This window comes from Pteropus alecto, unplaced genomic scaffold (genome assembly GCF_000325575.1).
Source record: "Pteropus alecto unplaced genomic scaffold, ASM32557v1 scaffold152, whole genome shotgun sequence".
Taxonomy (NCBI): domain Eukaryota; kingdom Metazoa; phylum Chordata; class Mammalia; order Chiroptera; family Pteropodidae; genus Pteropus; species Pteropus alecto.
In genome coordinates, this window is record NW_006432227.1 from 4449541 (window position 1) to 4474691 (window position 25151).

The following is a 25151-nucleotide window of genomic DNA, read 5'->3' on the forward strand; positions in this document are numbered from 1 at the left end:
TCTCCAATTGATATAAAAAAACACAATAATGTGTTGGAAAGATCACTGACTAAAGAATCAAACTAGATAAAAATGACTTTTGCCAAAACCACAAAATAATTGGATAATCAGAAATGGTTTTCTTTACCTCTTCAAACCTCATGTATTTCATCTGGAAAAGAATTTAAGTTATACGACCATATCTCACAGTTGTTATTTTGAAGATAAATAGGATAAGGTATGTAAAAGTACTTAGTTGACAAATAGTGTCATAAAATACTAAAATTAATCATATTCATTTGTCTCATACATACATTTTACCTGAGAAACTTTTCCTGAAAAACAGCATTGGAATTATTAAAATACTTTATCTGTATTTAAACTATAGGGATAAGAAATAATGATATTATTTAATTTTGGATGTCTATTTTATATGCTGAACATCCTATTTAATTAAAATTATGCTCAATTTCTCTTGATTTACAAATAGCCAGCAGACATTTTTCTCAAATGCAACTGAAATATAATTAAGGAAACAAGGGAATAATAACAAAACAATTTTCGGTTTTTAAAGTTAACAAGATTCAAGTGAATTCCCTGATTACAAAATCAAAGTTAAACCAAATTTAAAATATTGTACTTTATAATGCATCTGATGGTATTTATTTATCAACAAAAAAATGGGATTAAAATGCAGAGCGTTTAAGGCTGATAGAGATAATTAAGCATAGAAAATTTAGTAATCAGCTTGTTGCTATTGAGTGAATAAAGAATATGAAGAATTTTTAATAAACCCCATGGGATAAGAGCTTGCTAACTTTAAAACCAAATGAAACAGAAAATCTTTCCGAATGTTCATTTTTGTGTAAGAACAGGAATATATAGGTGTTAAATTGGCCACAGGAGAGTTGCACTACTTTTTCCTAGATGTGAAGAATTATGCCAAGAATTATGAGGAAAATAAAAATGATATTTGATAAAAGGGCTTCAAAGCTCAAACATAGATTCTATAAGTTATACCAATCATGTGACATTTATACTTAATCCCATATTATGCACATTTTTATGACCATTACTCTTACTTCACTGAAGATTATATTTCATTTCTTAGAAAAAGAAAACACCCAGAATTCTTTCAAAAGACATCTCCTAGTTCAACTCTTTCTATATATTTATTAATATGTTTATCCAATAGAAGATTAAATCAATGTTTTATGTGATCCAGGCTCAAATTGGGAATCATCCATTTTATGCATGAATCAATTAACCAATTAATTTTACAAAAATGTATTAAGTACCTACTTTGTGTCAATAACTGTTTTATGTAGGACAGAGTGATTTACAAACTATTTCACCACCATACAAGTTACATTATAACAAGAGGAAAGAGTCAATAAACATATTGACTAAATGAAAGGGATAATTAAAATTGTAAATAATATGAAAGAAATACATATATGGTATGAAAGAAACCAATAGAGACTAAGTGGGGAGAGCTATTTTTGAAAAAGTTGTTACAGAAGATGTCTCAAGAAAACAGATTATACAGATACTGAAAATAATGAGAAAAAGATGGCTATGGATGATCCAGGTAAGACTGTTCCAGGTCACACTGTTAGTAATGACAAAGACTCTGAACTGGGCAAACACTTAAAACACGTGACAGAGGCATCCAGGTGGTCACATATGCAACAATTTTACCCAGCAGCAGTACAATAACTATCACGAGCATTGTCATCAGTCAAACAGAGTTCAAATCCTAGATGCCTTCTACCTTTCCCACAGATGCCTACCATCCTATGATATTAGCAAGTGACTTCAACAAGCGAAGCCTCAGTTTACCCCTCTGTCTAATATGGTCATACCTTCTTTGCAATATTGCTGTAATGAGAGTTAAAGAAACGGTATTTGAAAAAAGACTCAGCAAAGTGCCTAGAATGCGGAGAGCAAATTAGAATAAATGTTGGTTGCCAGCATCATTAAAGTTAGTAGGCTATTCTGGAGTAGTGAAGCCCAAGTGCAATAGAATACCTAGATTTTTTCTTAATTCTTCTGTCTCTCCTTATATAAACTTAAACAGTCATTAACCTCTCTGTGCCTCAATTGCCTCATAAGAATATAAGGAATTATAAAAGACTCTAAAGGTTGTCATAAATATGTAAATTAAATGATATAAATCAGTATGACAGTGAATCACTTTGCTTCCTGTTACTAATTATGCTGAAATGTTGTTAGTAGTAGCATTATAAAAATTACTTCTTTATTTTTACCAAGAATAACAAAAATCTGATTATTTAAATTTTAAATAGATCTTCCTTTCCCTGATATAAATGATACCCAATAAATAGCTTAATCATCCACTCAGTTCAAAAACTAATACCTAAGAATTATATTTTGTTTCTTGTTTTTTTTACCCTCTATAACCAATGCATGAGAAAGTAGTATTTACTCTTCTCAATATGTGAATGTGTGGATATTATCTATGCCTTAGATCTATCCCTGAGAAGTAAAACCTGAGGTGAGGATTTATGTGCAAGTGAATGTTTAACAAATTGCTTCCAGGTCCATAAATGAGGTAGAACATAGAAAAGCAGGACAGAAAGAAGAGTCTAACGAGGGTGTGACATCAGTCAAGTTCTAGCCCCAGCAGGATTCTGCAGGAAAGCTCTGGGATGTGGGTTTTCATATCTATGCACCTGTCAGACAATGGTTCAGGGATTTTCTGGGAGATGATTTTGAAGTTGCAGGCACTTTAGGCTCCTGCTCATGTGGGCAAAGTGACCCCGGGTGCCAAGGGAAGTTCTCCAAAGAGAGTTGCAGGTGCAGGCCATTAGAAGAAGTAAAAGCATACAAAACTTGTAGTATATGGTATGCATGCGTGTGTGGCCATATGAAAAAAATTGAAGAAAACTTGAGCAGAGTATCACTGTCTGCTTTAAATCACTTCTCTAGATGCCATTGTCTTCTCTTTCTAGAGTACAGCAATTGAGTCTAACTTACCTTCCCCTTAGCCAAATCCTTTTATACCCTCTAACCTATTTTCAGCTCTGTGGCCAACTGATCTTTTATAAACATGCTATGTTAAAATCTTCCAACTGCTTTCCTTGCACTGAAAACAAATGCAAATTTTTACTCTAGATTTAATGCCTATGGGGTGCTAGCCTCTGCCTAAGTCTCTGGCTCCATCTAATATAATTAGACTTTTCTGCTTTAAAGGCTTACATTCCACTCAAAGTGGGCATGATAGTTAGAAAAGACCTCAGAAAATCAAGAATGCTTTCCAATTTCTCTGGCGAGGGTGATCAGCAAGGACAATGGCCAAAAGAAATTTCCTAATGAGAATAAATTAGGGTAATCAGTGCGGTCAACTAAGGAATTTGTTGTATTTTATCAAAATGGGATTTCAGCCGTTCTCGAGATTCTCTGGCTGCTCATTTTCCACTGCACCATCACTAATCAACAAAATGTAGGACATTGTTCTGAGTTAGTGACCACTAGATGGTACTTTTCCATTGCACTTTTTCTAAGCATTCTTTGGCATTGTAGTTTTTATTTATATTTACATCAGCGTTTTATATTGCTTGTGGTTAAGTTTAGCAATTTTCCATAGTTTATAAGATTATAATAAATAGCCACATAGTCCTGATAAAAGAGAATTACCATCACTCAAGATTTCAAAGTCAAAAAGTGATGTGACTGATTTCTCTCATTCTGGAGTATATAAATTTGTGGCCACGCATATGTACTTTGTTAAGTAACTGCATTTTAAAAATAACAGGCATGGAAATTATGGTACATATGTGCCGGGCAGAGCTAATAGCTCTGGATCATAGCAAGGATCTATAATATTATCTGTCAGTCACCATTCTCTACTCTGCTATATTGGAGATATATACATATATAAGGCTACAGTGGTAGCAACCATGTTTGATGATGATAATGATGTTGATAATGAAAATGAAAACATGAACATGTTGAGAATGTGTGTGCTAGCACTGTGCTAACTTCTTTACATATCTTATCTAAAATATACTGTTTAAGGCTGTGAGTCTACAACTAATTCTGACACTTACTGCCTATAAGATCTTTATCAAATTACTTCAACTCTTCACATCTCACTATTTTCTTAAGTATATGCTGTTATAAAAATAAAATAAATCTTCATACTACAAATGATGATTACTTTGTATTGATTAAAGTTGAAAATTAACAATACTCAGAAAGTCAGGTAGTAATTATTGTCTTTTGATAGAAAGAGTAGTTGAGATCTAATGATATGAGTAAATATCCCAATGTTGCACAGGAAATAAGGGATAAAGCCAAGCTAGAAGCTGATATTTGACTTTCATGCCTTGATTACTGTAGTTGAATGTATAGATGTATGGGCATCTGGCCTAAACCAGGTAAATCAAAATTCATTTCCAGGATTTTTCAAACTCACATTAGAAAAGACTATCAGTTGCTTTCTGGATTGGAACATGTTAAATCTGAACTCCATGTATCCCTATATTCCATTAGGTTGAGGATGCTTAGTTCAAACCAAGAGAGATTAGAGAGAGAAGCGGAGACAGAGAATAGTACTTAGGTATTCAAGTCCCTAGTCAGCTTTTAATTCTAGTCAGCTTTTAACATCCTATGTAGTTTTTGTGCTATATATGTCTTCCTACTTATCTATAAGATATATAAGTTTTTGATGATAGTTCACTGATGTAACATGGAAAAATAATGTATAAATAATATATTATATATAAAATTTAAGTAACATTTACAAAAGTTTTGCAGTTTGTAGGTTATTTAAAAGTGAAACACACCTAATACACCATTTTCTCCCCCTACTTCTCAGGGGAAATAGACGGTACATTGAATTTGATATCCTGCCGAAGCCACAGATAATGAGGATTTACCATTGCCTACCACTATTCATCTGGACCTATGTGTTTCATACAGTTGATGCTATCCCATTACAAGAAAAAGCTAGCAGTGATTTACCAAGCAAAAGGATAGTGGGTCTGACAAAAGATGATGGTAAAATGCTACATCGCACCAAGCGTGGCTGGATGTGGAATCAGTTCTTCTTGTTGGAAGAGTACACAGGTACAGACACACAATATGTAGGCAAGGTAAGAATTTTTATGTGATAATGTAGAAGCTGAAAGTGATAGCAATATATTTATTTTTAAAGCAACTGTTCATGTCACTGATGGTTATTCAAAAATATTTGACTAATTATGATGTGCAAAAGGCATGATATTGCAAATTATTTCTGTAGGGTAAGGTAAGGAATGTGATTTATTCAGGTAGCTAAATGTAGGGTAGTATTCATATTAAGCTTCAAAATAAAATAAATTACATGTGGACTTGATTCAATATTAATCAGCTAGATATAACTTAATTGTATGTGTGTACATTTAAAAGATTAAAAAACTTTCTTTGAAATTTAATTTAAAGTTATGGGTAAATAATTAGTGTGTGATAGGAGGCAAAAGAAAATTCAATTGAAATATATCAAAATTTACTAAAATATATTAGTCTCTACTGATGCATAATTTATCATAATTAAGAATAGTATGATGTATATGAGAAATAAACACAAATACTTTTAGATGCTTCTGTTTCTTAATTTCAGTTAAACTGAACTATTTACTGCCTATAATGTAGAGCAAAAGGTTTGAGGCAGAAGGACGAAGAAGAGAAAAAACAAGCAGAAAAAAGAAACTACCTTTAGGAAGATTTAATATTATCCTAGTAGCAACAACACCAACAGTTGCTCATTAGCAGTCGGGAGCAAATGGCATTAGAGAATATATAACTCCCTTCTTGTATTCAATTTTGAGCAAACAGGTTCATTACCTCTCTCCTTCTCTTTTCTGTGTCTCAATTATATGACATGATCTTTCTGATGTGAAGAATTTTCTATTTATTTATCTTCCCCTTAATAATCTTATTTATACTAATCTATACACAAGACAATTCCTTTGTTCACTGTTGATTCTCCCCTATTTAACCCAATGCTGAGGCAATTTCAAATTATGAGAAGAAAACATAATAAACGATTATAAATACTAACTTTGCCCATAGATCACATATTTATTTTTCTTGATCCTTGGTATATTATACTAGAAGTGATTGGAATGGTATGAGCATTGCTTGATTCACTGTAATACCAGGCAAATAAGATAAAACAGGCCAAAAATATAAACATAAAAAGTACCTGGTATCACAGAAGTTATGCCTATTACTTTTAAATCAGAAATATATTATCTGCGAAATTTCCAAAAACTTGACCTAATTCATTTTGTGTGTATGACAGTATTTATTTATTTATTTTTTCAAATGCAGCTTCCTTTATCAGAAGTCTGTTATTTCCTCTTCTTTTGAAATCTCTCTCTTCTAGTTCCATAGGTCATACCCATTTTGCCCCAAACAGTTCACTCGATGTTCTTTTTTTTCTCTTATTTCTCCTCAGGTTAGTCATATGACATCCTCTAGCGTCCCTCATTTAACATTGCTTTCACACTATAGTTGATAACTAACATCATGATATTTCAAGTTCAACTGACAAATGTTTGTGTCTGAGGACTTGAAATTGCCTTATGATTCTTTTTCTAAGGTAGTGTATAAAGGATACATTTAGTTCATGGAACCTTATATAAATGGTTTCATCCTGGGAGATTCACAGATACAGAAGAATAGCCACAGATAAAAAGAGATACTTGTACTCCTAAGGCAATCAAGGCTCCACTACAAGCATTTAGTTTTAGCTATAAACAAAAAAGGCTTCCTTCTAAAAACTGAGTGTATATTGAGTAATTAACCAGCATTACTGCACTGACATTTTAAAATATACATTATACTTTAGATATTTTTATACCATCTTGCTTATTTTTAATTAGTTCTGTAATCTGTCAGAAATAGCTACCAAAAGTGTATGCATAGTTTAATTACTTTTCATAAAATGCCTTATCACTTGTCTTGGGACAATAACCTCTTTTTTCACCCATTGACAAGTTAAGGTGTTCAATTTTTTTGTACTTATTTATTTTTGACAACCAGCTCATGAGCCAAAATGGAAAACCCATTATAAATAATCAGATTTTTGTCAAATGAGGAGACTCAAATCAAGTTTATGTGTCGACTATTTTATATTATCTATGGAAAACAATATGTAGATGAAAGAAATTTCAGCAAAATGCTTGCACTACTTTAAAAAAAAATACTTTCTCTGTTTTGTAATAGTGCCTTGTCTTAGTGATGCCATGTACTACATAGCTAGTTCACTATAAAAATGGGCTCCCTGTTACTTCTTATATTAAACTCTTAAGGGTCTATAAACTCCTAAACTATTCTCCTGGCTTTTGACATCATTATTCATTCATATATACAGAGACTAGATAGACCTGTAACCCTGAATTTAGTTAAACACATGAATTCTGATGAGGGTTTAACCTGAACACCACACAGATTGTCTCTGGTTGCTGTGGGTAAACACAGACAGTCTTCCCAGGATCCACTGCTCTGGCATACCCCCTGTGAAGTAAAGGCCTACCATATTTACCATGTACTACCAGAACTGGAGAAGAATAGGTAACTTCTAATGGGAAGTTGTTTGCGTAATTTTCTTTCTTTTTTTTTTACTTTTACAGAAGCCAGGTATTGCAGAAGAAGCAAATTAATTTATAGGTAATATAAAATTGTATAAAGTCAGAAAGATATATAATCCTTATATGTAAAATCTAGAGTTTGATCTTGAATTTAGAGGAAGCAGTTTTAGAACAAATAAAGTAGTAGCAACAAGATTTAATGAAATTTACATGTGCATACACATAAACATGCAACTTAGAAGGTTCAGTCCCGATTGCAGCATTTAATAATTATGTAGAATTTAGAAGTCAATTAAACTTCCCAAACCTCAGATTCTTGTTAGGTTAAATTAAATTGTCATTAAGATTTCTTTAACTTCAAATTCCTGATATTTTCTAAGATTGTGGATAGGGCGGTATCTGTGGGCAGGAGGAGCTAATAAAAACGTAATAAAATTTTTCATGTGGATAATCCAAGAAGGTGAGATTGCATATAGCATGATAAAGGAAATGTTTGTGCACACACACAAACACAGACTAATCCGCTGGGATGAAGTTAGACACTGTTGCGAAAGGCCTAGAATTCCATGCTAAGCTGTTTTTACATACGGTATGGGATGTGCCCTGCTGAAAACTCTTGTACAAATTCGATATGGGTGGAGCACAGTCTGGGATGATTGATTTGCTTTCAGTAGACTGGAGGAGCAAGAAAATGAATCATAATGCTGTTTTTACCAAGAAATACTGTAGAATATTTCCTCATGTCATTTCAGACAATTGAAACAGAAAAGTCAGAAATATTGAAATTAAGAGCAGTTTTTATTTTTTACAATAATGTCATCTGGTTTGGTTGCTGAGTTTTGACTGAAACTATCAGATATTTACTAATTTTGTTTTCTATACTAAAAGAAACCTTTGGTTCTTACTCAAGAGAATTAAAAAGTTATAACAATTATCATGTAGTTTCCCTGTATTTTGAATAGACACATGTGACTGAATTACTTAGGCAGACTGATAATATAGTTCAAGAGAAGAATTAAAATAAATTTAACAAAAAGCATAGCAAAGGCTCCTACTATTCTGTTAGAGAAGCTTCATATGTATTTGATTTTTTACACATTAGATCTAGATCCTAAAGAATCCCTAGTTATCACTGATTAATATTTAATTGGTCAATGCTTATTATTGAGAACTGAGCAGAATTTAGGTATTTGATTTCAATATCTGGTTATTAAAACACATTTATTGCATGAAAAGGTACCAAATTTACAGGCATAATGGCTATTCTTTTTTAAGGAACAAATTAAAATTCATTAAAAAAATTTTGAAATATCAACTTAATTGATCATTACATTTTAATTCAAAGATATATATTTAGCACTTGCTTTGCTCAGAGCAACTGACATGATGTCATGAATTTGCCTATAGTAGTCACTATCTAAATACTATAAGATAACTTTTCTACAGTTAGCTCTCAATTTTTTCAGGTTTTTCAAAAACTCTTATTATTCTATAGCTGAAATCATCATGAGTATTATCATAGAATCCTATAATGGAAGGGGATTTTAACATTTATCCTGCTCTTGGTTACAATTAGATACGCTTAGTTTAGATGTTACCTAAAGTAATGGAAACACAGGTACCAACTGCAAAACAGGAGTCTGGTTCATATTAGACTGAGTAATCAAACATGACTCTCTTTTGCACTTATGTATGTTGACATATGCACTAAATATTGATATTTCCCTAAAGCGTACATAAAATATTGTATTTGGATAGGCAATTTTCTCTTAGGCTTTTTAAGATATGGCAGTTTGATGTGTCCAGGCACAGAAATAAAGTCACAAATTTCCTGAAATATATTGGATAAATTTTTATAGTATATTATAGTATTTTTCAGAATCAAAATAAATTCCCTTTATAAAGGTTTTAAAATGTTATTACTTATGGTGCAGTACATGTAGCAGCTGCTTCTGATTTATAAAGCACAGTGCATCCAAAAATTCTCTTTATAGGTTTGTTGTTTAGAACTAGGAACACATGAGAAAAATATTAAGCATTAAGACTAGGTTCTCAGGACAGTGTACAAATGCTTATTTCACACTGAGTTCTATAAAAATCTACTTTTATAATAGAGTGCTTTTGTTTAATTCTTACTGCCAATCCCCTTACTGTGAGCACTGTATTATCACGTTACTACACCCCACTGCATTAAAGAGAACTTTTACTTGACTTCAAGTTTTTTTAATTCTCAAAACATATTACACACTGTTTCTTAAATAATACCAATCTCTTGGACATGCCTGTAGACAAATCATTCAAATTTACTTAAGTAGAATTCAAAGTATTCAACATACTTTGCACATACTATCCACATTCCAGCCTCTGTTCTATGTCCCCATAACTATGTTGCCTGAGCTCTAGGCAAATGAAATCTTTCCCTTCTATATACTTGACTTCTATTTCATCATGTTCACAGGCCTTTTTCCAGGGATTATCTCAGCCCCTTTTCCATAATTTCATCTCTTCTCCTTGCTTTAAACCCAATCTCAAATGTATCCTCTTACAGAAAGCCCATTTTCATTCTCCCATCTGGAATTTTCCCTCAAAAATTATATTGTTTATCAAAATCTTATTCATGGTACAATTTTATTTATTCTGGCCTGTTTTACCACCTAGAGTCTATGAACTTTGAGCTTTGAATTTGTGTTGGATTTCAGTTTTTTCTTCTCCAAAATGTTTAACTTGATAGTTTTACTCAAAATTAACACTCAGCTCCTATTTCAGTAGATCTTTATGGAGCATTTATCATCTGGAGCCTGAGACACTGACACTGTGATACACAGAAAGAGCAGAGACAAATAAAATAAACGTATTCCCTTCTCCTGACACATGTCGCACCACAGGCAATTCCTTTTCTATATTTCAATTATACTTGAGGGCCCTAATTGCAACCAAGCCCCTTCCATTTTGCTTTATGCTCTCAAAAAGCACACATTTTAGATTCACTTTCACTCCAAAATAATTTCTATGTCCTTAATACAAGTAATTTCAAAGAAGTATTAAGAATTAAAAGATAAGGTTAAATAAATTCTGAATGAATAAGGAATTGTAATTATATCTAGAAATATTTACATTTAAAATTTCAATGGACTTCATTTTGTTTGTTTTTTTTTTTTTTGCTGGAATGTAAGTATCCTTTAAACCATTCAAAAAATATTAGAGTATAGAAAATGTTTATGTGATAAGCCAATTTCACGTGATTTTTCCCAATACCAATTTCAGTATTTTTGAACTATTTCTAATATTCCAACAGTCTCTTCATCTATCAAATCTGCCTTTACATACCTAGTGATTTTAAAAATTATTTTTAAATTAAATTTATTAGGGTGACATTGGTTAACAAAATTATGTAGGTTTAAAGTCTACAATTCAATAATATGTCATAAGTATACTCATCAGTGTTAAAAAAAAAAAGAAAGAAAGAAAGAAACTTAAATAGAAGTAGTAGAGTCCCCAAGAGAGTATGTTGAGAAATATATAGAAAAAATATTTAAGTACAAGCACCATCGAGAAGAATATTAAAAAGTTCCATTTTTTAATTTCTCTCTTTACCTGTCAGATGTCTATTATTATGCAATGATTAGGTACATAGCTAATTATCTTTTATGATTCTGATTAACTGATGTTTTATTATAAAATATCACCCTTTATGTTTGATAATACCACCTGTTTGAAGTTTGTGTTGCCTGATACAAATTCACCAATACCAATTCATTTATGATTGTGTTTGTATGGTTTATCTTTTTCTATCCTTTTGTTTCAGGCCTTTTGTGTAACTATATTTAATACACAGCTCTTGTAAACAGCTTTAATTTAGTTAATGCTTTTTTAGCCACTTTGAAAATCTTTAAAATATAATTAAATTTGTCCATTCATATATAATGAAATTATTGATACATTTGGATTTAATTCTACCAGTTTCATGTTTTCATTTACCCCACTGTTCTTTACACTTTATTTCTGCTTTTCTACAATATTTTGGGTCAATTATTATTTTTTTTTAAATATCTGAATGTATGTTCTTTATAAGTTATCCTTAACCTATTATAATATAAATTGAATTAATACTATATATTTTAGCATATAATGCAATATACTTAGAATAATATAACTTAAATTTCCTTGTGGAACTTTATTCTATTTTTGTCATATATTTTCATCTGTACATATTATAAAATGTGCCATATATTGCAAATGTTTATTTTAAACATTTTAATGTTGATTTAAAAGCTTTTAAAAATATTTTGTTATGTTTTATATTAACATACATAATTATCATTTTCAGCCAGTGTTTTTCATTCTTTCATATAGATCTGAATTTCTATTGCTATCATTTCCTTTCAACCTGAAAAATTCTTTCAGCATTACTTGTAATGTGAGTCTACTAGAAACAAATTTTCTTAGCTTTTTTTAATCTCAAAATATATTTATTTCACTTTTATTTTTGAAAAATATTTTAATTATATATAGAAATATAGGTTTACATGTTTATCTTTTCCTTTTATCACTTTAAATTTTTGTTACATTCCAATGTGTATTCTATTACTTTTAATAAGAAGTCAGTGATTATTCTCATCATTATGGTTCTATATGTAATGCATATTAGTCTCTGTTTTTAAGGTTCTGTCTGTTTTTATCTCCTGACACTATCACTTTTGATACCTAAATGTGTTTTGTTTATCCTGCTTGGGATTCACTGGTCTTCTTAGGCTAGTGGGTCCTTTTCCATTAAATTTTAAAATCGTATGGTCAGTTTTTGAAAATTATATTTTGGTCTGTTCTTTCTTCTTTTGGGGAATTACTAAGAGTATGTTAGGGCACACTGTATTATTCCACAGATCACTGAAACTGTGTTGTATATATTTTTTCAACATATTTTTTCCTCTGTTCTTCAATTTGGATAATTTATTTTTATTGTCTTCAAATGTATTGTTACTTATGTTTCTGTGTCTGATCTGTTGATACACATTTTTATTATAGATGTTCTATTTTATACTTCCAGTCTTTATTTTTGATTATTTGATTTTTCATATATTTTATGAAATTCTTTATGTACTAATCCATTATTTTAGTATGCTCTATAAATTTTAATATATTTATGATAGTTACTTTTATAGCCTCTCCCATTAAATCTAACATCTGAGTCTTATTTGTGTCTATTTTGATTGACTATCCTCTCACTTTGTTATATTTTTCTCATTCTTTAATCTCTAGAAAATTTAGACTGTATACTGAGCATTATGAATAATATGTTATATAGATTTTTAAATTTTATCTTTCTCTGAAGAGTGTTGAGTTTTGCCTCAGGGTGCTTGTCCCCTCCCTTCTCTTCCCTCCCCCTCTCCCTTTTATTATTTCTCATCTCAAGCTTTTTTCTTGGTCCCTTTGATCTCTGCTAACACTTTCTCTCTCCTTTTCCTCTTTCCTCTCTCCCTTCCTTCCTTCCTCTTCCTGAAGTCTACCCTCCCTCCACAGCTGCACCCTTCTACAGCCTTCACCCTGCCCCATTAAGGCAGGGGCACACACACACTCTTTTATACTGTAATTTTACTGTATTTTTTTCTATTTTTAGACACACAAATATCTATCATTGTGTTACAATTACCTACAGTATTTAGTAGGCATGCTGTACAGGTTTGTGGCTAGGAGAAAAAAGCTATAGTATATATATTAGATGTGTAGGAGGCTATACCATCTAGGTCTGTATAAGTGTACTCTATGATGTTCACACAACAAAATCATCTAAGGGTGCATTTCTCAGAACATAATCTCATCATTAAGCACTGCTTGACTGTAACATAAATAATGACTATGAACATAAATAATTCTGGATCAGAAGATTAAAACATTTAATGAATGTATGTGTGTATGTGTGTGTTGTCAACTTGGTTTCTTAAAAGATATACAGGTATAACTAATGTATGCACATCAAAATTGCATCAATGAAATTTTAATATTTGTGTATACCTATGTTAATAATAACCAAGATCACAATATAGAAAATTTCCAGCACCCAAGAATGTACCCTCATAAATACCTTTTTCTAATCAATGCTCTCTCAGTGGTAACCAGTTTGCTGATCTGAATCTTTTATGATAAGCTTGCCGGTCCCTGAATCTCATATGCACAAACTTAAACAGTATGTCTAGCCTCTATATATCAAATTTATGGAGGATAAAATCATCCATGATGCTGTGTGTAGAATTAATTTTTAATGGCTTTATAGTTTCCCATTGTATAGGCATACTACAATTAATTTATCTATTCTACTGTTGATAGATGACTGATGTGCTTCTAACTGGAAGCTATTATAAACACAAGTGCTATAAACATTCTTACATATTTTTATTATGATGTGTGAATTTATTTCCTGTGTATATATTTTAAGAATGGGGTTGCTGAATCATGGAGTGGGCATACATCTTTAGTAGATACTAGCAAAAGGTTTTCAAAGAGATAGCACCATTTTCTACTCCAACCAGGAATTGATAAGAATTCCAGTTACTCCATATACTTACTAATGTCTTATCTTGCTAGTATTATATAATTTTAAAAGCTTAACCATTTTTGGTGGTGTGCAGTACTATTGCATTATAGTTTTGAGTGATCTTGAAAATTTAAGTCAGGAGTATTTTCATTTTGAATTGGACATTTGGGAATCTTAGTTTTGAATTAAATGTATAGGCATTAGCTCATTTTTTAAAGTTGTTATCTACCTTTGCCTTGTCACCTTTTAAAAGGCCTTTATATATATTAGATACAAGTCATATATTAGACATATGGAAATTATTCTAATTTTAGCTTACTTTTAATTTGGTTTAATTTACCAATCTCTTCCTTTAAGGTTATTAATTTTGATGCATATTTAAGAAATATTTGCCTATCATTAAGTGATATATTTTCTTTTCTTCTAGAAACTTCATAACTTTATCACATGTAGGTCTATAAGCCAATTTGAATTAATTTATAGACTTAAGGTAGAGATCAAGGGTTCAAATAGACCTGGAATTGTTCCAGCATTAAATTTTTTAAGATAACTTACATATCTAACTCCAATGAATTTTTTTATATAATTCACATATCTGTCTATGTGTACATGTATTTCTAGTCATCTTCTTGATCATTTTATTTATCCTTATGGTAATACCAAGCTGCCTTAATTATTGAACCATTATTGTTTTATTTTTTAATCTAGTCACTTAAGTTCCCCCATAGCATTTCTCTTCTTCGAGATCACTGTGGCTTTTGAGGTCTTTTACATTTTCATAAAAGTTTTAAAATTAGCTTTTCAATTTCTATTCATCTTAGGAACTATTTCAAATTAAAGAAATTAACATGTCATGCCTACTTAAGGGCATGATTGTAGACTGAATCCTGGAAATTGTAAGTGGGAAAATACCATTGATATATTATTGAACCAATTGACGTATTTGAAGATGGACTGTTTTTTAATGTTAAATGTAATTATATTATTAAATTTCTTTAATTTTTAATTGTACTATGATTATATTAGACAATTTCTTAGCTCTTAGATTATAGATGCTGAAATAGTCATTTAGAGGTGTAAATAGATAAAATGTCTACAAATGCAAGGAAATAATTTTAGTATATATTATACATGTAAAAATAGATATGACACATATTCATAAGCCTATACAAGTCCATAAACCAATAAAAATATGAACAGGTAAATATAAAAATGGGCAAAAAGATTAGATAGTATTTCACAAAAGATAATTTCCTAGTTGCCTGCCACTAGGTAAGGTGGTCAAATCATTAGGAAATGTAGATTTAAGCCACTCAAACACAAAATGACTAAGAGTAAAAAGACATAAAGTCCCAAGGGGAAGTGATGATAAGAACCAGCTGCAATACTCAAATATTCAAGTTAAACTACAAATCCTGGAAACTTTAAAGGAGACCTAAATGGAGAAATACAATATATTTAGAGATTAGAAGACTAAAAAAAAAAAAATCTAAAGATTAAGTGCCATCCCAATCAATATCCCTGTGTATTTCTTTTAACTTTATTTTGAATAATTTAAAACTTTCAAAGGGTCACTCAAATTGTGCAAAAATTTTCTGTATAGTATTTAGCAAGATTTACCAATTATCAGTATTTCACCCCATTTGTTTATTTGTTTTATCACTCTTTTAGTTTACACAGATTTTATACCATGGCAGAATTATTTTGTCATTCTAGGATTTGACCTTTCTTGAGCACGACAGAAGATATGGAGTACTTGCAAACCTACACTAACTTGGCAAGGATTCAACTCTAATTTCTATTCTCTGCTGACAAAATCTCTGTTCAGTTCCTTAGCTTTCTTGCTGATATTATCTGTCTTATTTGAAGTTGTATCTTATGCATATGAAGCTTAGACATCAACTAAATATTTGGGGATGTTATCAGAGACTTAGATTTCAAGTACTTTATACCACAGTTGATGGTATAAATCAGTTCCGTGCTCTGGTAAATATTTTTAAGGATAAAACTGTTGGCATTTTGATGTCCTCTAGCATGTTAGGAAACATGATGGCTCACTATTTTCTTCCTGGCAAAGGACTCAGACCTTCCAATGGAAATCTGTAGTGACAATTTGTAAATGTTTTCTATTCAATTCTCATCTGGACCAAAACACCAATTTTAGAATCATACTTTCACCCTTCCAGTCACAACATTAAGCACCTATGAGATCAGTGACTACTGTACCTTCTGCCTGTTGCAATTTGAACACCTCCACTAATTCCATCAGTACATCAATGTAAGTGTGAGGGCAGAAGTCAAGATCACTAGTTATCCTTCGTCTTTTGAATTATTTAATCTTTCATTCTACTGTATATGTAACAGAGCTATGCAAAATGAACATTCACATCACTATTTTGTTTTTACTGAATTTTATAAAAATTCCTGTCATATCTATTTAGACCGACTTATTCTTTGGAAATACAGATTGTTCTCTCCCCACCCCAGTTCAGTGTCTGGCACATGTTAGCATTTGATTTTACCATCACTATTGTAATTACTACACTGATTAAGCACAAGATAAAACTGAAAATGAATAGGCAGATTTCATCAAAACCCATTGAACTGCTTTACTAGAGTTTTGCAAAGTTTTGCAATAGGCACAATATATGCCTATTTATTTGCTTATTTATCTTCGTGAGTACAAAAATCATCATTTTTGCTCACATCTTTAAAGATGGCCCTTTTAAACATGAATACGTAATCTTAACAAAATAGTGCAGAAGAGGGATAAATAAGTTTTAAAATATATTACGTTAGGAGACTTAGGTAAATCGAGCCATATCAAATAATATAAACATTATATGTTATTCTGTGGATTTTCAATGTATTTTAAAGTGTAAAAATGCATTATAAACACTTTTTGAACCTAAAATTCATTCAAGATATTAAAATAGAAAATGAGATCACAATACAAAAGGAAAAAAATCTATTTAAGGAAATATTCATTAAAACATGTTCCCTTAGGTAAATGAGGGCAGAGAAACAGAAACTCAAAATCAGTGAAATTTCTTCTTGTTAGAATCACTTGAAAAGCTTTGGTTATAGAAGTATTTGAAGTTGATGGATAATATTCTATAATTAAATGTTTGTGGATAAATTAAAGTCAGGCTCAACTGTGTATTAATAGTTAATACAGCTTGCACTGCTTGCTAGTCTTCAAGTAATTTCTTTAGTAAAAGAATACAAAATAAAACAGATGCCACACAGGTGATTACAAGCTAAGGTACAAAAGAAAATGATATATTTATTCAGTCAGATATCTAGCCAAATCTTCCGTAGGCTATAAAGATCTTGGTAGCTTAGGTTTTCCAATTCTTAAGCTATTAACCGAAGTCATATATAGACTAATATAGAGAGCACAGTCAATAACCTAATTTGAAGCCACATATCATGATCATGCATCATTTCAAAGTTGGATAAAAATATAAGCTTACTACTACCTTGTTGCAATTTATAATCCTAAGAGGAGTGCAGGCATATGTGTACACACACACACACACACACACACACACACACACACACACACATTTGTTAGAGCAATAAGAATAGCTTTCTTTGTAAAGAGATTAAACTTCACAAGCAAATATCCTGAGGCAAAACTTGTCAAAGTATTTCAGCCATGTAGTTGATTTTAGTAACATATACAAATAATATGTTGCATGATAATGACTCACTCTAAAGTCCCTTCTTTTTTGACTTGCAGGTTTTACATTTAATGAATTTTGTGCATTGAAAACACAATGGATAATACTATTTAAAGTTGTTCCCACTGAGCAGATATTTCTCTAAAGCTGGAATGAAATAGCAAGAGTGATAATACATTGCAGTAGTTAGCACTCCCTAGAGTATAAAAATTGCCTCTTGAAAATGATGTATTCAAGGCTGTAATCTTTGTTTGTATTCTATGAGAGAGAATATGGCCGATGAGTGAATCCTAATTTTCTCTCATGTCATTTCACTCCTGGTAAGATGTGCTTCATCTTGACCATTTTCATGGTGAATAATGCTGGAATCAGACAGTGCACATTCTCTTTTCTAACTTTCTGGTCAAGGCTAGAAATAGAGACTCCCATTTTAGCTTTGCATAAAGCCAAAAAGAAGCAGAGTTTGCATTTCTGTCAAAAGGAACATCATACAATAAAAGGTAATAAATGTGTGAATTGTGATAAGAATGGCCTCTCCTATGTCAGAACACTTCTGAGGTTTTCATTGCTAACATTTTTTTTCTCTGCTTTAGATCAGAAAATTTAGAGAAAATGAAAGTTTGTTGGTATTCGACTTGAATTATATGTGAAGATCCCAAAACCATTCTTATTGTATTTGCACTTGACATTTGAATCACTGTAGGACTTGAAACATTTATGAGAAAAAAATCATCTTTTTTATATGTATACGAGTATACAGGACAAGGTCAAATTTGCAAAATGAGTTTTTTTTTGGTCAAATAAATAAGGTCTAGTCTATGTAAATGTATGGAAAGGATTCAGTGAAGGCAGAGAAACGAAGGTTCTTATTACTGATGCAAAAACTTCAGGGTGTACTCAATTATTCTACCATCCTTTGGAGTTGTTGCAGTGATTTAGTTATTCTCTATGTTTATTTTATGCCATGAGCCTGATAAATGTAATGTAACCTAAACAGCGAAGCTTGATCAGGAATATCCAAACAACACAATATTGGGGAAACTATTTATATACATCATGTGTATGTATATATACTGATGACTTACATTGAAAAAGGTATGTGTATATGTATACATGAATATAATATATATAACATGTATATGATATATATCATCTACTTGTATCATATATATTATATCTATGTATACATATCTTTAATTTCTTTTTCAGCCCACCAATAGGTAAGAAAAGTAAAAATCTAGGATTTTCAATGTTGGCAATAAACCAAGGAAAAATAATTAAAAGAAATAATGAGCATAGGTATCAGGCAAAGAGAATTATGAATTTTTAAAGTATCAATTTAGTCCAATTAAACTCTACAGCTATGCATTGATATCTGTTAGTTTTAGTCACTATGCTAGGGCATCTCAGGTTTGCAATGAATGCTTACAAGAATCACATAGCCAATGGCATTGGGAACAGGAACATACATAAAAAGGTAAGAGTAATTTTTTTTTCATTACCCACATAAATGGAATTCCTGCTTTTCACTTACTTTCATGCTCGAATTTTTCACACTGATATTTCAAAAATTCAAAATGGTCATCATTCTGAAAGTTCTTTTCTGGCCATTTATATAAGAACAAATTCTCTACTTCGCTCAAAATAACAGAAATAATATCAAAACAATAGTGAAATGTACTTCTCCAATAAGTCTTATAAAAATGAAAAAGGTTGATACTTGTCAAGGGATTTTGAAATGCATCTTAGCACTAGGTATTCAAAAATAACAAAAAATAAAATAGTAGTTAATAGTTGATGCAGCAATTCTCCCACTAGAATTTTATCCAGAAGATATATTCTTAGAAATATATGAAGATATATGTACAAGAATATTCATTATAGTACTCAATATAGTAACTAGTGACAACAAGGAAACCAACCTAAACATACATTCATTGAAGATTGCTTAAATAAGAATGAACAATTTCTTCACTGAGAAGAGAGTATATGAAACTTTTTTAAATGATATAAGAAACTATCTGAGATAAATTATTTAGTAAAAAAAAGGGCACATTTTATGTTTTAGGAGGGCAAACAACATCAATTAATAGTTACACACACACACACACACACACACACACCCCCTCCTGATAGCTGTCCATATATTTCCCTACCAAAAAAATCTTTGAACAAGTCATTCTGCACAGTGATTTCATGAGAATATAAAATAAGGTAAAAAATTACCCATTACTATTATTTGCAAATACAATTACTATGATGCACATGAATACTGAGAAATAATTGATCAGTCTCATTAAATCACATTAGAATCAATCACTTAGAACTACTGATAATGATATAATTCTCAATATATAGCATATATATGTAGATATATATATATATCTTCGTACATATGTATAATCTTCAGCTACATTAGACTGATTTAAGTCAGTGAGATGAGGATAGATGAAGTCTCGATCTTCACTTTGCTTTATATACTTGCATTTACTATTTATTTATCTAATTTAGTGCTGATTTTACATCTTTGTACCAAGCTATAAAATATTATCCTGTAGCGTTCTGGCTGGGCTTGTATATCAGCAATTAACAATTGCTATTACCATAACCCAAGAAAGATAAAATTGTCATTCAGTGCCTTTGTGCTTAGCTGTATTTTCAATATAAATATTTTGAGAGAATCTAAGATGTAAGTACCTTATCCAAAATTAACTTAAAAGTAGTCCAGCAAAAAGTACCTTAAATGGAGCCAGAGCCAGAAGCTAGATACACTGCTATGCTACAAAGGAACATAAATTATTTTGGTACTGTCTTATTTCCTACATTTTCTTCTAGGCTCAAAAAGGACAAAAGTCTAAATGCTATAGATTGAAGATTATATCATTACCAGTAGTTCTAAGTGGTTGATTCTAATGTGATTTAATGAGACTGATCAATTATTGCTCAGTATCTATGTGCATCATAGTAATTATATTTACAAATAATAGTAATAGGTAATTTTTTTACTTTATTTTATATTCTCATGAAATTACTGTGCAGAATAACTTTTTCAAAGAGATTTTTTTAAAACTTTTGGTAGGAAAATATTTAGACAGCTATCAGGAGAGTTCATTTTATTAAAAAAATATTTTTTCTTTTTAGAAAAAAAATGATAAACTGATTAGAGGGTGAGATCTTTATGACAGACTCTAAACTACCATCATTACCACCAAAAGTTAGAATTCAAAAGTTTTATTGTTGTTGCTGTTGTTTTGTTTTGTTTTGTTTTTGTCCTGTTGGTGGGTAGCACAACAAAAGAAGACAGTGGTTAAGGAAACTTCCAATAATAGAAAGCTAACTATTTTGGTGAAGGGTCGATTAAAGTTAGTAAGAAAACTTTGTGTTTGGTAGTAAAAAGGGCTTTAAGATGATAAACGCATAGTGCTACATTTCTGTGAAGTGGTCAAAGTGGACTACTTGGACTTTTATATAATAAAATCTACAACACAATAAAAATTATATATGAATCTGTTAGGCATGTTGGTAGGTTTACTGGTTGTCTGGGTGCAAATTAAGTGTATTAAGTTTCTTTTTTCTTATTTATTTACTTATTTTTACTTAAAAATACTATATCTTGGATGACCTAGTATACATGCAAGAGGAATAAAAGTCATAAGATCATACAGGCATCCTTGATAATCATTCAGCTAATGGAAAGGACTTTGCATTTCAATAGGATATTTAAAAAGTTTGTGCAGTTTTATCTAAAATTTCAAAAGATCGGGATATACCAGCTGATACCCAGTTTACAATTGGAGCTCTAATATATATTTGAAAATTAATGTCAGTTAAACAAAAAATGAAAATGTTCAAAGCTTCAACATACGATTTTTTTCTCTTAGTATCTGCCAGCTATTGAACTCATGTGACTTTTTAGTTTGTTTCCTAAACTGTGCATACCTTCCAGAGATTTTTTTTTTGAAGTAGCTATCTTTTTTATGTTGACAAATTTACAAATGTCATTCTAAACAGAAAGTCTCCAGCCTCACAATTATATTATTAATTGGAAAGTCTCATGTAATGTGTAAATTTTTCAGTTGTTTTAGAAATGGCATATGAGAGGTAAGCATTTTGTGTCCATGCATAAATTGTCTTGATTTTATCCTCATGTTTAATCAATAACTTTACTGAAAATAAAATTTTAGTTTTAAAATAATTTGAACATTAGCAATAACAGCACTGACCACTCTTTCATCTTTCAGTGTCTAAGGTTGTTCATAAGACATTTGTTGTTTTTAAAATGCACATCCCCAGGCAGGGGATCTGCTCATGTTCCCTAACTAGAAAGCACCTAGAATGACTTCTCTTTATGCAGTGTCGTAAAATTTCAGGAGAAACAAAACCAAAGAAATTTAAATTTCTATGTTTCCATTACTTTTTCATTTTTCTTTTACTTGTTTGAAGTATTACTAACATAAATCAACCAATTTGAAGTATACAATTCAATAGAATTTAATACAGTGTTAATGTGCTACCTTCATCATTATTTCCAAAACTGTTTTCTCTCTCTAAAAAAGAAAACACATACCTACTAAGCCATCGTTCCCTAATCCCTTGCCCCCCAGTTCCTGTCATTCACTAATCTGTTTTCAGTTTCTAAGGATTTACCTATTTTATATAAATGGCATCTTATACTATGTTATCTTTTATTTCTGGCTTTTTTCACCTATAATATTTTAAGGATTCATTCATATGATAGTGTATGCCAATACTTCATTTCTTTTTATAGTTGAACAATATTCCATTGTATGAATATAGTTTTGTTTATCCATTTATCCACTGGTGGATGCTTGGATTTACCTTTTTGCTACTGTGAATAGAGTTGCTATGAACATTTACCTACAAGTATTTGTTTCAACACATGCTTTCAATTCTTTTGGATATATATGTAGGAGTGTGATTACTGGGTTATATGATAATTCTATTTTTAACTTATTGATGGGCTATCAACCTGTATTCCACAGGGGATATAGCATCTACATTCACATAAGTAATACATGAAGGTTCCAATTTCCACATCTTTGCCAAAATTTATTTCTGTTTTATTCTAAATACCCATTATGGTCTGTGTAAAGTGGTATCTCATTGTCGTTTTGATTAGTGTCTCTAATGACTGTTAATGTTGAGCATCTTTTGGTGTTTTTGTTGGCCTTTTCTATATTTTCTTTAGGAAAATGTCTCTTCAAGTCCTTTGACCATTTTAAAAATAAATATGTTTTAATTTGGTTGTTTGTCTTTGTGCTGTTAAATTGTGATGGTTCTTTATAATTCTGGATAATAGATCCTTATCAGATATATGTTTTACAAAAATTTCCTCCATTATGTAGCTTATTTTTTCACCTTATTGATAGTGTCTTTTGATATACAGTTTTTTTGTTGTTTTTGTTTTTTCTAAGACAATTTGTCTATTTTACTTTTTTTGCTTATGGTGTCATATTTAAGAATACACTGACAAACCTAAGGTTATGGAGATTTACCTCTATATTTTCTTCTACATATTTTATATTTTTAGCTCTTACATTTAGGCTATTTATCTATTTTGAGTTAATTTTTGACATAATTTCATTTTTATCTTTATTTTTGTCCAGTCATTCTTATCACTATTTTTGCATATTTTTATTACATAGACTCTTTCTGGGTTTCTAATTGTCTTTTTTGTATAGTAAAATATTTTTCCTTGGCAAATCTAAGTTCTTCATGAGTATAACAAGCATTCAATTTAGAATATGTTTAAAATAATTTTGTCTTCATTGTACCGATGCAGTATCTTCTAAGTTCAGTTGTCTAATTTTAGTCTAGTTACTTTCTGGTCACCAATTTTCTTCAAACATATCATGAGCATTTTTATTGGTTCGTATCTATGACTACTATTAAAGTTACTATCCCTTAATTCAAAGGTGAACTTCAACTTTGTGCATATGGAAGATGCCTACAGAATGAGAGACTTTAACTCAGGAGGCATCTGTGGGAATCAGGCAGGGAAACAAGCAGGGCATACTTTTGTCAAATAAACAAGGGAAACTCGTGTAAGAAAGACTTCTGATTTCTTAGAGAGCATATTGTTTCCATCTCAGAGTAAATTGTTTCTCCCCTCTAGGTTGGTCAGGGAGGAAGGGAGACAAAACCAACCAATCAATGATGTCATTCTGTAAGCCTTTCTTTGATTAACTCCCTCAATGTTCATTCTTCTTCTCAGTTCCACATTCTATTTCTGTTAACTTCAAGGGTTCGTATATATTTAAAACAAACAGACAAAAAACAACCAGATTCCTTAATTCCTTACTAGCGTATCCTTTGTTGTCCTCTGAAATTTGTGTTTTTTTTTCCTCAGAATCATGTGTTAATAAATCCCACCCATTTGCTCTCCTTCAAGAATTGGCTAAAATTGAATGATATATCAGTTCTTGTTCTCAACACTATTATAAATCTATTCAATTTAGGGTTTCTTTTGTCATATTTCAGTTGGTTTATTAGAAAAAAGAGGAATCTAAATTTGTTTAATCTATTATTTTAAATCAGAACTCTCACAATAACTTTGAGGTAATCTTTAAATAGCCTCCATATGTAAAATAATGGTAATTTATTTAAAATATAAGCAGTACCAGAACATATTAATTAATCTGACGTAGAGAAAGTACGAAATTATACAGCATGGAATCTGCATAAAGCCTATAGTTGTGCATCAGATTTGCCAACAAAATGGGGGAAAACATTTAGGTAATTCCAAATAGTCATAGAAATATTAATTTGACAACAAAATAATCTTCAATAAGTAGATTTTGTTATTTCTAACTTCTGGTTAAGAACATTTTTATTTATATTATATATAAATGTTTCTCATTAATATCATATAAAATGTCTTCAATACCACTCTTATAGCAAATATGATCAATAACAAATTTCAAAAAGAAATTTATTTATTTTAGTATTTTAGATGTTTAGTATTTAGAAATCAAGAATGTGATATTAAAATCTACTAAATAAAGGAATATTTTTGAAGACATAAATTAAATAAAAATTTGGTGGTACAGAAGTTATCCAATTAATTCTATTATATTTTAAGGAAATATTAAAAGCTAAGTATTAAGGATAAAAGGTAAGTAAATGTGCTCATAAATAAATGAAAAAAGCACATGGAAAGACAGCTTCATTGAATTTGCTAATGATTATGTATAATATTTACTGAGAACTTACCATGGCTCAGGAACTTTTCTAAATATTTCATTTAGTTTTAAAAATTTAATTCTCAATTCTAAGGGTGATTGCTATTATTATGATGATTTTATGGAGATGCAAAAATGGTTAAATCACTTATTC

The 25151-nt window shown here is 30.6% G+C and overlaps 1 protein-coding gene across 1 annotated transcript in view; it reads left to right on the forward strand.

Annotated features, from left to right (window-relative positions):
* Positions 1–4871: 4871 nt before the first annotated feature.
* The window catches only part of CDH9 (cadherin 9), a 58504-nt gene continuing 38224 nt past the window's right edge, over positions 4872–25151 (forward strand). The window contains exon 1 of the mRNA XM_006907116.2: positions 4872–5099. Coding sequence (XP_006907178.1) covers positions 4872–5099 — 228 coding nt within the window. The remainder of the gene's footprint in view (positions 5100–25151) is intronic.